We start from the raw sequence: 14,905 nt of genomic DNA on the forward strand, positions 1-14,905 counted from the left end.
TACAACGTTGTGTGGTAGCAGGGATCGTTATTTATTTAATACGACTATATAAAATGTTTGGATCTCGTTTGGGGAAAAAGTGCACTGGGAAATATAAGTTACACAACTTAGTATAAAGCTCTGTACTAACTCTGCAAGTTCGTTACAATTTACCCTTTATGACTGACTTCTACCTGCTACTCTGAGCGAGGAGTAATTTTTACTCCTAAACTAACGTGATTCCTAGGAGTAATTCTGAGATGTTTCATGCATACTGGCGTTTGTCTATATCGGTGAAGATGAAAGGTTTAATGGGTTTAATGGTAACACATTTATAAATGCACAGCATATTTTAACAACATAACATACATTTTTAAAGTTATATTTTGCAACTGGCAAATGTTTAGTCATGCAGAGAACATAAGAGTAATTTATAATTTGCTGGAATTTATATTTGTAGTAAAGTGTACAATCTATACAATACTACTACTACTACTACTACTACTACTACTACTACTACTACTAATAAGTATAATAATAATAATACGCCACTCAGATCCTTATGCTGCCCATTTTTCCTGCTTCTAACACATCAACTTTGAGGACAAAATGTTCACTTGCTGCCTAATATATCCCACCCACTGACAGGTGCCATGATAACGAGATTATCAGTGTTATTCACTTCACCTGTCAGTGGACATAATGTTTCGGCTGATCAGTGTAAGTGCATTGTGAGTGTTCCGAGGCTGGCTTTCTAATATTTAAATATATGGCCCCAAAATAGTTTCTGCCCCAACTGATAGTAGGAAAGGTCCGCTTTAAACCTACAGTAGTGTTATGCTGGGTCACTGTGTAATGTGTCAGAGACTAACAGGGGTGGATTTGAGTGTGTACTCAACCAGAAGGAGGGCAAAGGCAATAGTACAAAGGGAAGATCCAAAAGTCATAGTCAAGAAAAGTCCAGAGGTAGCTTGATTGGGCAGACAGGCAAGACAAGGAGATTCAAAGGGGAGGTAGTAAGGAGAAAGTGAGAAATCAGGAACACCAACAGACAGGCGATATATGCTTAGTAGTGACTGAAGAAGACAAGACTTTGAAGTGACTGAAGGGCAAACAGGAGTTTAAGTGCTGGACAGAGTGGAGTCAGTGGAGCTGGCAGGGAGAGGTAGAACCAATGAGTGCAGAGCGTTAATGGGACAAGTGCATATGGTATGTAGGAATGTTAATTGGATGATTGCTTATTGAGAGAAAGAGACTGGCTAGTATTCACGTGATGAAGATGACCTCAAGTGGTGAACAGGGGCAGTGCAGAGAGCAGGCCCGACACTGTTGATGGAACTGGGCTTTAGACACCCAAACTGGTGGCCCCATTTTTAATTGCATTTTAAGCATTCCGAGGCTGTCTTTCTCATAGTTATATATTCCTGCCTACATAGAATAATGAATTCCAGCTTATCAGATTTACAATATTAAAATAAATCACCCTCCTGTATAAAGATGGAAGTGACTGGATGCAAAATATTAGGTTCAATGATTTAATTATTTACAGGAATTTGAATGTAAGGTCCCATGATTCAGGCAGCCCTTCCATACCCCAAGTATATAATAGAGTTTGGATTGAAGACTTATTGGTTTTGTCTTTAGTTTGACATTGATTATTGATTCAGTATTCTATATACCGTACTTAAAATTACAGTTGCATTATCTGTTTCATTTTTCCTCATATATATATATATATACACTCACCTAAAGGATTATTAGGAACACCATACTAATACTTTGTTTGACCCCCTTTTGCCTTCAGAACTGCCTTAATTCTATGTGGCATTGATTCAACAAGGTGCTGAAAGCATTCTTTACAAATGTTGGCCCATATTGATAGGATAGCATCTTGCAGTTGATGGAGATTTGTGGGATGCACATCCAGGGCACGAAGCTCCCGTTCCACCACATCCCAAAGATGCTCTATTGGGTTGAGATCTGGTGACTGTGGGGGCCAGTTTAGTACAGTGAACTCATTGTCATGTTCAAGAAACCAATTTGAAATGATTCGACCTTTGTGACATGGTGCATTATCCTGCTGGAAGTAGCCATCAGAGGATGGGTACATGGTGGTCATAAAGGGATGGACATGGTCAGAAACAATGCTCAGGTAGGCCGTGGCATTTAAACGATGCCCAATTGGCACTAAGGGGCCTAAAGTGTGCCAAGAAAACATCCCCCACACCATTACACCACCACCACCAGCCTGCACAGTGGTAACAAGGCATGATGGATCCATGTTCTCATTCTGTTTACGCCAAATTCGGACTCATCAGACCAGGCAACATTTTTCCAGCCTTCAACTGTCCAATTTTGGTGAGCTTGTGCAAATTGTAGCCTCTTTTTCCTATTTGTAGTGGAGATGAGTGGTACCCGGTGGGGTCTTCTGCTGTTGTAGCCCATCCGCCTCAAGGTTGTACGTGTTGTGGCTTCACAAATGCTTTGCTGCATACCTCGGTTGTAACGAGTGGTTATTTCAGTCAAAGTTGCTCTTCTATCAGCTTGAATCAGTCGGCCCATTCTCCTCTGACCTCTAGCATCAACAAGGCATTTTCGCCCACAGGACTGCCTCTTACTGGATGTTTTTCCCTTTTCACACCATTCTTTGTAAACCCTAGAAATGGTTGTGCGTGAAAATCCCAGTAACTGAGCAGATTGTGAAATACTCAGACCGGCCCGTCTGGCACCAACAACCATGCCACGCTCAAAATTGCTTAAATCACCTTTCTTTCCCATTCAGACATTCAGTTTGGAGTTCAGGAGATTGTCTTGACCAGGACCACACCCCTAAATGCATTGAAGCAACTGCCATGTGATTGGTTGGTTAGATAATTGCATTAATGAGAAATTGAACAGGTGTTCCTAATAATTCTTTAGGTGAGTATATATATATATATATATATATATATATATATATATATATATATATATATATATATATATATATATATTACTGCTCCATGTGACTCAGTTTAATTTGGATTTTGTCTTGCACAGCACTATTTTTGTTTTGAGACCTTATGCTGTCCTGGTGGGCCGCCAGACAGTTTTATTTTTTGCTGGGTGCAGGGTCCTTGCACTCCTCTGCGCCAACACGCTGGCAAGGTGTTTGGCTACTGCCATATATCTATTAGTTCAGCAGGCCACAGAGTTTATAATTTCCTACCAGCATGCCCATTACTTTCGATTTGGTTTCCCTGACTCACTTTTACAACCTGACCCTTCTAGGTACCTCCTTCTGCTTGAATTGTAAACTATTAATCCCTTTACAACATTACATAGTCTTTATAAAATCTTGTCTCCCGCCTGTGACCCCAAACCCATGCCCTGAGAATCCAAGATAAAGCTACTGGGGTGTTAACGTAAATATACTCATCTCCTTTGGATTGTCTGCAGCTGCCAGGTTTGTTGCCTCATTACAAAATCCCGGACAAGCCCCCAAACTGTTGTAAAGAATTCTTGGGACAGGAGTTTCAGTTAATCAGCTTTATTTTCGAATGAATTCACACAGAGACCCTTCGTCTGGTTAGGAGTGCAAGGTCTATTGATTCCCTGGTTACAAGCAGTTATATTGCCTGCCAAAAGGGGCAATCTACAGAAGCAGGGGGGAGTCCCCTCTCTTCCTATTGGAGCAAGCAGTGATACAGAAGGGAAACAGACAATAATAAAGTTACAAGGTTTTCTATAATACTGAAGGTCTGGGAAAGTTTCTCAACTTGTTTACGGCGTATACTAGAAACATTTATCTTTTCCCAAGATACAGAAGTTACTCAGCATGTGGTTTTAAGGTTTTGTTCCAGAAAAATTCTGTGGGATCTTAGTTAAACTTGGCAATAAAAAATGCTCACAAGATAACGAACAATAGGACAGTTTTCTCCTTGCATGTAAGAATAATTAATCTCACACACACACACAAGAAAAGCAATGATTATATTAAAAGCAATGGTATACATATTAAAGAAAAGCATTGACCATTCATATTAACCCTTCAAAAACTATTAGTGGAACTAGTATTTCACACCCAAATTGTTGTCCCTTATGCCACAATTTTGTGTCTTAAAATGCATTGGGGAGTCCTCTACCTCTGCATCTACAAGGTATTATGTTGCAAGTCGCCCTGGATAAGGGCGTCTGCTGCCAAGAAATACAAATAATAATAATAATAATAGTTTCAAGTAGCATACCCATGAAACTATGCAGAATCACCCACTGGCCACAAACTAGATGAGGATAAGGTTATTGTTAATCTGAAAAGACTGTGTAGAGGTGCATTGAACTGAAAGTATTTTAAATTAAATTAATAATTATTTTTATGATTTTCATTGAGGAGGATGGTCCTCCCCTTCCTCCTCTGAGGAGCCTCCCCGATACAGTATTGCAAGAGCCCTGGAATAATATTATTATTTTATATATCAATACACTCGTTCTCAGCTGGGCTGAACATCTGGAGGAGCCAGTGAAACGCCTGGATCTGAACCATTAGCTCCTCTGGTTTCTACAGAGACTAATTACTAAACCTCTGGACAGCTGGGGCTGTCTTTGCCACAAAGGGGCCAGATAAGGACTGAAGGGAGAGCGGACACTGAGCAGCACAGCAACAGAGAGAGAGACCAGAGACCAGGGACCTCTGGAGGGAGAGAGGAGCGACTGTGACAGAGAGAGAGATGGCGAGCGGCGGTGGGTCCCCCTGCCTTGATGGTGAGTCACTGCTCTGTGTTGCTGTCCTCTGTGTCCCTCAGGAGAGACTGTCCCTCTGTCCTCCCGTCCCCAAGTTAAAGTGTCTGCTGCGCAGGAGCTCAGAGTCCCACTGAGAGAGTTATTAGAGGGACTGAGACACAGCTGATGGGCAAACTGTCTGACTGGACTGTAGGGAAAACACTAGTTACACACTGTACACATAGTAATAAAACATATGTGAAGAATTGCATTTCTTTCCCTGTATGTCTGTGTGAACCAGGTCACTGGTCTTACTGTGCTACGGTACTGTGCTCTAGTTCAACCCTGATACCCAGAGAACAGTGTCTGATAAGAATCAGTTTTCACCCAGGATTTTGGCTTGATACATTGTACAAACCCATCCTTATATTAAACATTACCTATACTTCAATTTTCCCCCGATTTAGTAATATATATTATTATTATCATAATTATTTTTATTTCTTGGCAGACGCCCTTATCCAGGGCGACTTACAACATAAGTGCAAAAATACAGTAAGTACAAGGCATCAATCATTACAAAATCAATTTACATTAACATAGCAATTAAAAATAATACATTTTACAAATTCCAATTTACAATTTACACAAGTACAGTTAGTGAGGTCCTACATCCTGGACGGTGAAAGCTAAGTGCTGTCAAGATGTAGGGTTACAGTCAAGGGCTACGGGAAAGGGAGCAAGGAGGAAAACAATCAAGAACGCAAGACGCATAATAAAACTGTGAAGTGCTATCTAACGGGGATTAAAAAGACTAATATTATAAGTACTGTCTTAATATAAGTACTATAGGTCTTCCCGAGCAGTTGTCAGGCAGAAACCGTGCCTGTTATCTTTCTCTCCAGTCTGGTCTGCATAAAAGTGCCTGTACTTTGTAACTTCTCTAAGACTGTTCTTGAGATAAATTGTAAATAAATTCCTTTTAATTAAAAATACATCTCTCTCTCTCGATTATGTGGACTCTTCAATATGTAATACAGAAAATCTTACAAATAAATTAAGTAATAAACACATATGAATGAATTCAATAAAAACAAATACATGAAGAGACACAGAAAGAGAGGGTTAGAGAATTTCTGAATTTGAATTTCATAAGAGATATATAAACTGTTTCTCTCCAACAGGACAGAGACAGACTGCTTTCTGTGAGACACAGCATCTCCTAGAGCTAAGGATTGTCCTGCTGGGATGTAAAGGACTAGCTGGGAAGAGTTCATCAGGAAACACCATCCTGGGCAGAGAGACGTTTAACTGTAGGCCAGTGACTGAGGAGAGTGAGAAGAGTCAGGGTGAAGTGGCCGGGAGGCAGGTCACTGTGGTCGACACACCAGGCTGGAGGAGTGGTTCTGCACAGGAGACCCCAGAGCGGGTCAAACAGGAGATTGTGCGCAGTGTGTCTCTGTGCCCCCCGGGACCCCACGCTCTCCTCCTGACCATTCCTGTGTGGAGTTACTCATTCACAGAGAGAGAGAGGAGATCAGTGCAGGAACACCTGGAGCTCCTCAGTGAGACAGTCTGGAGACACACTATAGTGCTGTTCACTGGGGGGGACAGACTGGGAGACACAACCATTGAGCAGCGCATTGAGAGAGGAGGGGAGGAGCTCCAGCGGCTTGTGGAGAAATGTGGGAACAGGTATCATGTTCTCAACAACAGCAACAGGGGCGACGGCACTCAGGTCACAGAGCTGCTGGACAAGATAGAGGAGATGGTGGCAGGAAACTGGGGCTGGCACTTCACTACTGACATCAGCCAAATATACAGAGAGACTGAAGAGAGGATCAGACTAAGGGAAGAGGAGCTGAAACTGAGGATGGAGGAGGAGTGGAGCGGGAGAGAAGAGGAGCTGAAGGAGAAGATGAGAAAGACACTGAAGGAAGAGGAGCTGGAGAAAGAGACAGAGGAATCCACACAACCTGTCAAGAGTTGCAGCAGTCTGGATCTCCTCCCTCCCCTCAGTGAGTCTGATTAATGCTGTATCACTGACTCTGATCTCACTGGCTCTCCTCTCAGTCTGTATCACTGACTCTGATCTCACTGGCTCTCCTCTCAGTCTGTATCACTGACTCTCTGGTCTATTGCGGAGAGGATGAAGTGAGTGAGAGACTCAGTAATAAAGAAAATCAATAAGACAGGTTGTGTTTCATCACAAGCGTAGAGCAGTACAGCTCCCCTGAAATAGCTACATGACCGAGATCAGAGGTGGAGGGCAGAGGGTGGGGGTGCTCAAATGCCTGTAGCAAAACACAACAATTTTCACGCCGTGAGAGAAAGGTAGGCATGTATCTCTTTGGAAGGGAGCCAGTGATGAAAGGAATTATAACTTAATATTGGTAATATTATTTTATATAGTATATTTTCATTAAATACTGTTTAGTTACTATCTCCTTCCTCCTTGGAGCCTGTCAGGTGTTTAATGTGTTTAAGATCACAGTGTCACTCTGCAGCCATGGAGACCCGACTCTCCCTGTTCAGGCTTCACTCTCTTTGCTCCAGGCTTGTTTGATGACTGGTGTGAAATGGACAGTCAGTCTGATAGGTATTAAAGCTGCCATTACACAAAACTTACATTCTTCTTTCTTTTATTGTTTACAGTATCTTTTTCATACCACAGTAAGTATACCTTTTAATTACTTCCGTCTCAGATAGTTAAAAGGTGCCCAGTGTCACAACCACCATCTAGCACTTCCACTTTTCCCCACTAGATGTCACCTTCACCCTTCCTTACCAGTCACTTCTCCCAGCTCCCTTCCTTCAATCAGCATTCCTGAAAACCCCCATGCACTCCTGTGAAAACCCCCAGCTCCCATTCATCCTCAACCTTCCAACCTGGTTCTCTGCTCCCTATATAAACCCCTCACGAACACTCCATCATTGCAAAGTTTTCTCAGTGTATACTTCATTTCTGAGCAGTCTCTCCGAGCCTTGTTTAGCTTTGAATCAACCGTGTATCCTTGACCTCCCGCTTGACTTCCCGACCATGACTTTGCTCTTCCCCTGTTTGCCTGATCGCCTGACCCTTGCCCGTGACCATGGCCACATATTTGCCTTGCTTTGATTGTCCTGTCCTGCCTGTATTGTCGATCCCACCAACACCGCAGCTGGGTTCCCTTATTCCTATGCCTGCGGTACATTACACACAGTTCACAGTTTGATCAGTGCCGTGAAATGGATGCATTTCAGATACAATAATTTTGAACTTCACAATTCCTTTCAATGTATTGTGTTTTGAACAGAAGGCAGTGTGGAATCAGGTGGGTTAAGTGCCACTTGAAGATAAATTGAGATAGTTAGAACAAACAAATAATATATTATAACTTCAGTAATTAATACACAAGGAAGTCAAGAGGAAGAATCTCTCCTGCTTTCTGGAAACACTATATAATATTGACCAGCAGCTCCTCCTACCGGTTTACCTCCACACGGAGACCAGCTCACACACTGACTCTGTTTTCTAGAGCTATTTTTTTATACTGCTATTGGCTTACACATTGCACTTTTTTAAATAATTTGCTGAAATGCTTTCCATCTCATCACAACTTTGAGATGCGCAGTAGTTTAAACTAACACCGATTCCATTTTGGTTGTCCTTTGAATCATGTCCCACAGTCTGGTCCTCTGTCTCAGGTAAGTAGCTTGTTTATCATCTCTGTTCTGCTTTTCAAGTCCCGTTTGTTGTGTTATGACAGCTGACAGACTTCTCAAATACTTAAACTCACACGTCCTTTATTTTGTGTGTCTCATCTCACTGGAATATCAACACACTGCCGTGAAACTGCTGACACACCCCTTTCCCCTTCGCATAAGGCATAAGTAAGGAGTAGGATATAAGAAAATTTCCAAGGCCTTGAATTTCCCCCGGATCTTAGTAAAGTCCATTAGTAAGACATGGAGAGATTATGGATCTGCCTACTAAACTGAGTATCCTTGTGAGAAGGGCATTAGTCAGGGAGGCCACCAAGAGGCCTATGGCAACTATAAAGAGTTACAGTCTTCCACGGCAGGGAGATACAGTGCTACTGCAACAATAGCCTGGGTGCTTCACAAAATTGGGCTTTATAAGAGAGAAAGAAACTCACATCAAATCTCAGCTAGAGTTTGTCAGAAGGCATATAAGTGACTCTGAGGAAGATTGTAACTCCTACACCCTGACTATTCCTGGTTTCGCCGGGGCACCTGAGCCACACTTTCCTCAGATTCCATTCCAGAACCTTTGATTAACTTCCAATCAGTTTATTATTCAATTATCATCCTGGATTCCCCTGTTTATCTCCTCCACCTGTTTCCCATTTCATTCAATCATTACACCCTGTACATATATTACGTTGTTCCCCTGACAAGATGCAAAGTCTTGCAGCAGCATTTCTAAGCAGTAATGCCATTAAACCAGTTTCCCTGTATATTGACCCCAGCCCTCTGTTCTATGACTCTGCAACTTCCTGGTGTGCCTGATTGTTCAACCTACCTTCTGTGACCCCGATTAATCCTCTTGCCAAGTCCCATTGTTTTTTGATTGCCTGTCCCATGGTTGCCAAGTCTGTTTGCCTGATACTGCTTTTGGATCCTACCCTTTCCTGTCATCCCCGGTATTGGTCCTTACAATTCTATGGTCTGATGAGACCAAAATAGAGCTTTTTGGCCTCAACACTAAGCGCTATGTTTGGCACAAGCCTAACAGTGCACATCATCCTGACAACACCTTCCCTACCATGAAGCATAGTGGTGGCAGCATCATGCTATGGGGATGCTTCTCTGTGTCAGGGCCTGGAAACTTTGTAAAGATAGATGACAACATGGATGCAGCAAAGTACAGAGAAATCCTGGAAGAAAACCTGCTGAAGTCTGCAAGAGACATGGAACTTGGGAGAATATTCATCTTCCTGCAAGACAATGACCCCAAACATACAGCTAAAGCCACACTGAAGTAGCTTAAAAACAAAAAGGTCAATGTCCTGGAGTGGCCCACTCAATGCCCAGACCACAATCCAATTGAGAATATGTGGAAAGAGTTGAAAATTGTTGTTCACCAAACTTGATGGAGCTTGAAATCACATGACACCTTAATTGGAGGTGGACTCCATTCAACTACGTGACTTCTAAAGACAATTGGTTTCAGTACAGTTCAATCAGGTGTGTCATAGCAAAGGGCGTGATTACTTATGCATTCAAGTATTTTCTGTTTTGTATTTGTAATTAATTTAGAACAATTTGCAGATTATATTGTTCACTTTGACATGATGGATATTTTCTGTGTTTTTGACACTGATCAACTCCTGATTAAATCCATTCTGATTTCATGTTGTAACACAATGAAATGTGGAAATGTCCAAAGGGGGTGAATACTTTTGAAAGCCACTGTAAATTGTCCTTTGTGTTCTGTTCTTGTGTGCTGATGAATGTTCATAAAGCCGGCAACTAGAGACAGCACTTGTCTTGTCAAGCCATCTAAATTCCATAGCTCCCAAATCAAAATTGATCAATCTACACACCACACATGGTTTATATTTATATGCAAATTATGTCATTCTTTATACTGTCTCACTTTATTACACCACTCTAACACATTGCTAATTTTGTCACTTTTGCTGTCTGTCTCTCTCTACAACTACCCCCCCACCCTTAAAATACTGAACCCACTTAATGTCTAAGATAGTTGTCACGGTTTCCCTCCGCACTTCTCCAGCTCGCCACCAGAGGTCATCGTTACAACCATGTACTTGTCATGTCATGTCTAACCCCATGTACCTGTTCTTCCACATTCCTCAAAACCCAGTGCCCTCTCTCTCACCTCCCTCAGCTCCCATTCGCTCAGCACTGCCCAGCACCTATTACCTTCCTTCTCCTGCCCTGTATATAAACCCCTTGGTCACATAGTCTTCTTTCCAGTTGCTATTCTCAGTGTTTCCTATTGCCTATTCTTTGTCCTTCTTTTGTACCTTGACCTACGATTCCTGAATTCTTCCTTCCAGTCTGTTCGCTTCCTCGTTGACCCTTGCCTGCCTTATCTACCTCGCCTTCGGATTCTCCTTGACATTGCCTTTGCTGGTATTGACCCTCGCCTGTCCCTGGACATCCTTATCTCTGCACCTGGGTTCCTCATACCTGAGTCCCAGCATTACAATGCTGATGATGGTATACTGAGGGAGAAGTGTAATTGAATTATATCTGGTTATGTATTTTTGTTGCAGAGCACAGTCATACAGAGATTGGGAGCAAACACAAGAGTCCAGAACACTCTGTGCAATGTGAAGAAACCACAAAGAAAAAGTGGGAAGAGCAGAATAGAGAGACAGATAAACAGCTCCCAATGGAGGAAACATTGAGGGAGGAACCAGAGGAAAACCTGAATAGACAAATTAAAGAACTAGTGAGAAAAGAAATGGAAAAACACCTGAAAGAAGAAATGGAACAGATTCGTAGAAAAATTGAAAAACAAAAGACAGAAATGGAGAAACACTGGAATCAAGAACAGAAAAGTCATCCAGGTACTCAGAATTGTGGTAAGAGCTTATTCATTATATTATTTATTCATTAGCAGGTTGGCTTACAGTTAAAATAAATACTTTTCATAAAACCAAATACATTTGACTTCTCTCATAATTTATCACAAAGGATAAAGATTTAATTGAATAAAATAAATGCCAGAAACCAAAAGTCCTATGTATAATATAGTAATAATTGAAGTGATAATATCACCTAAATACTATTTTAAACTCCGCAGATGGGAACAAATGGCAGCCTGTAAATTCAGCTCTGAGGATAGTGCTGCTGGGTCAGACTTGCACAGGGAAGAGTGCAGCTGGAAACACCATCCTGGGGAAAGAACTTTTTCCATCAGCTCTCAGTCCACAGGCATTAACGACTCGGTGTGATAGGAAGAAGATTGTGATTGATGGGAGACGTGTTGCTGTGATCGACACTCCAGACTTCTCTGATGAAGACTGTACTGATCCAGAGACTCATATTAGAAGATGTATGGGTCTAGCTGCCCCAGGACCCCATGTGTTCCTGCTGGTGATCCAAGTGGGTCGGTTTACTGAGGGAGAGAAGAAGATGATAGAGCAACTGAAGAGGTATTTTGGCCAGAGAATCATACAGCGCATCATAGTCCTGTTCACACATGGAGATGAGCTGAAAAGACAGAGCATTCATCAGTTTGTTTATAACACCCAGCCTGACCTCCAGAAGCTCATAGGAGAGTGTGGGGACAGATATCACCTCTTCAACAACAGAGACACCAGGAGTAACAGGCAGGTGAAGGAGCTCCTGGACAAGATTGACAGGCTGGTGCAAGAACGTGGAGGAGGCTACTTCACTACTGAGAGGTTCCCAGTTAAAGAGAGACCAGAGGAAGAGGAGGAAATGGAAGATGAACATGAACCAACACATTGTCAAATATCGTAGAAGTACCCTAGGATGGGAACCTTTCAGACAGTGTGTTGATATACTGGAGCTGTAATAACAGGCTCCCAAATAATGCAACTGAACTGGTTGATAAACTATTAATTAATTACAGAGATAATTAAAACCAAATCCTGTAAAGAAGCAGATTAACAGGTCCACTATATGGATACTGATCTGGGACAGAGTTCACTTTCTCACATCTTCACTTCATCCCTTTCAGACCTGATGAAACATTATAAATAGTATTTTCTTAATGTTTAATGCCCCCCTTTGTTTTGTGGTTTAAATTAATTTGTTCTTGTAATTAATCAAATCAAATGCAGACTAATCACATGTAAATGTACAGCAGAATCAGAATAAACAGCAATGCATGATAGACTTAAAACTAGGGAAGGATACAGATGCTTGAACTCCTTAAATTTGCATGTGAGAAATATTTGTGATTACTATGAGCTGTTGTTTTCTAGTTTACTTAATAATGCAATGCTGCTCACACAGTCATAATAAAGGTGTAATGGTAAAGTGTTCCAATTATAATACAATTATGTATTTGTTTGCCTACATTTCTTTCATGATTTTAGAGGGTTGTTTGGCATCCTCTGGGTTGTTTCACATGAACAGCACAGAATGTACTCTTAACACACTTTTCAAATTATCGCTGAACTGTTTAGTTCAAATGTAAGACCACATTTAAATTGTAATGTCCTTTCATTACAGTGACACTCCCTCTCAATCACAACCCACAGCCCCTTGCAGTATCAGACATCTCCAGCAGAGGGAGCCCTGTCCCCAGATCATATCTTCCTCCCCGTGTCACAAACAGTAGTGCTGTGGTTTGCTCTGGTGTTCAAAATCAGTGGTGTCTGGTCACAGCAGTTCCTGTCAACCCTGCAGTTCTCATCAGGAACAGCCTTCTGGGTAGAAAGAGGAAAAGCAGGTTGACTTCACAAGAGCTGCAGCCTCAGACCTGATGTAGAAACTAGTGCATTCATTATAGAGGCAACAGTGTGGAGTAGCGTGTGAATCGGGCAGAGAGACACCAGACGAGCCGCAGAGTTCTGGATGAGCTGGAGCGGCGGGTAGTGGATGCAGGCAGGCCGGCCAGGAGGGAGTTGTAGTAGTCCAGGCGGGAGAGGACCAGGGAGTGGACGAGTAGCTGAGTTGAGTAGTCGGTGAGGAAGGGACGGATCCGGCGTATGTTGCTCAGGAAGAATCTGCAGGTGCGCGTCAGCTTGGTGATGTGCTGTGAGTAGGAGAGCGCAGGATCGAGGGTGACTCCTAGATTTTTAGCGGAAGAAGAAGGAGAGAGTGTGGTGGATTCCAAGGGGATCGAGATGGGGAGGTCAGCAGAAGGTGAGGAAGAGTGGGGGAAAAAGAGGAGATCTGATTTGGAGAGGTTGAGCTTGAGGTGGTGCGAGTGCATCCAGGCGGAAATGGCAGACAAGCAGGAAGAGATGCATGAGGGGATGAGAGGGTCAGAAGAGGGAAAAGACAGGAAGATCTGGGCATCATCAGCGTAGAAGTGGTAGGAGAAGCCATGGGAAGCGATGAGGGGGCCCTTCGACTTAGTACTTGGTGGCAAAACCCTTGTTGGCAATCACAGAGGTCAGACGTTTCTTGTAGTTGGCCACCAGGTTTGCACACATCTCAGGAGGGATTTTGTCCCAATCCTCTTTGCAGATCCTCTCCAAGTCATTAAGGTTTTGAGGCCGACGTTTGGCAACTCCAACCTTCAGCTCCCTCCACAGATTTTCTATGGGATTAAGGTCTGGAGACTGGCTAGGCTTCAAGGCATTCAAGACAGAAAACAGGAGACACTTCTTCACACAGAGAGGCGTCACAATCTGAACAAACTCCCCAGCGATGTGGTAGAAGCTGAAAGTTTGGGAACATTCAAAAACAGACTGGATAGGATCTAAGGAGGTAGTTCAGATTGTGACGCCTCTCTGTGTGAAGAAGTGTCTCCTGTTTTCTGTCTTGAATGCCTTGAAGCCCAATTTCCATTTGTGTCCCCGGGTGCGTGTGTCCCTGCTGATCTGGAAAAGCTCCTCTGGTTTGATGTGGTCGATGCCTTTCATGATTTTGAAGACTTGGATCAAGTCCCCACGTAGTCTCCTCTGCTCCAGTGCTTCAGCAAAAGCACTGTTGATATGGCTTATATTAGTTTCCTGCGTGACCTTATACATATATGAATAAAATGTTGCATTTTGACAATCAGACTGAAGAATCAAACAAATATTACAGTGAATTAAGTTTATAGTTAAATAACATTTCATTTTTACAACCATGCTTTAATAGGCCGCATTACAGTTTAACCTTTGTTACAGTATGATGTTATAATAAGAGTAATTATTGTTCTTGTATAGGCGAATATATGAGCTCTGACTGGGAGTGTCTCAGTACTGTTTTTGACACCCATTATCAGGTGGACAAATACAGCTGATATGGAGAAGCCGTCCAGCAGGTGAGCAGCCTTGTCTTCTTGTACAGACTACAGAGCAGAGCCACAGCGACTACAGACACATAGGGGTGCGATCTGAAACAACATAGTAAACATTTTATAGAATGTATAGTTACTACTATTATACTGGAAAGTTGACTCACCTGGCAGAGGGCTGTTCAGGTCCTGAGACAGATCCACAGAGCAACACAAGGCAGAAAGAGCAACAGAGGGGCACAATGGGGAGGTGGAGGGATGCACCTGAAGGCCAGACATGGTGATCTTTAATACTTCCTGGAAAAGACTGGGTGGAGGGTGAAGTGG

The 14,905-nt window shown here is 42.5% G+C and overlaps 1 protein-coding gene and 1 long non-coding RNA gene across 2 annotated transcripts; both read left to right on the top strand.

The window, feature by feature from the left end:
• The first annotated feature begins 4,685 nt into the window (after nt 1-4,685).
• LOC136772068 (GTPase IMAP family member 7-like) lies at nt 4,686-6,709 on the top strand. The gene is made up of 2 exons (XM_066724760.1): nt 4,686-4,719; nt 5,862-6,709. Exons 1-2 carry the CDS (start codon nt 4,686-4,688, stop codon nt 6,707-6,709), a joined length of 882 nt encoding a protein of 293 aa, XP_066580857.1.
• Nucleotides 6,710-10,534: 3,825 nt separating this feature from the next.
• LOC136771463 (uncharacterized) lies at nt 10,535-12,634 on the top strand. The gene is made up of 3 exons (XR_010822321.1): nt 10,535-10,782; nt 10,926-11,237; nt 11,459-12,634. It is a non-coding gene; the product is annotated as an uncharacterized LOC136771463 (long non-coding RNA).
• The last annotated feature ends 2,271 nt before the right edge of the window (nt 12,635-14,905 follow it).

The sequence above is a fragment of the Amia ocellicauda genome, chromosome 15 (genome assembly GCF_036373705.1).
Source record: "Amia ocellicauda isolate fAmiCal2 chromosome 15, fAmiCal2.hap1, whole genome shotgun sequence".
In the NCBI taxonomy this organism is placed as follows: Eukaryota; Metazoa; Chordata; class Actinopteri; order Amiiformes; family Amiidae; genus Amia; species Amia ocellicauda.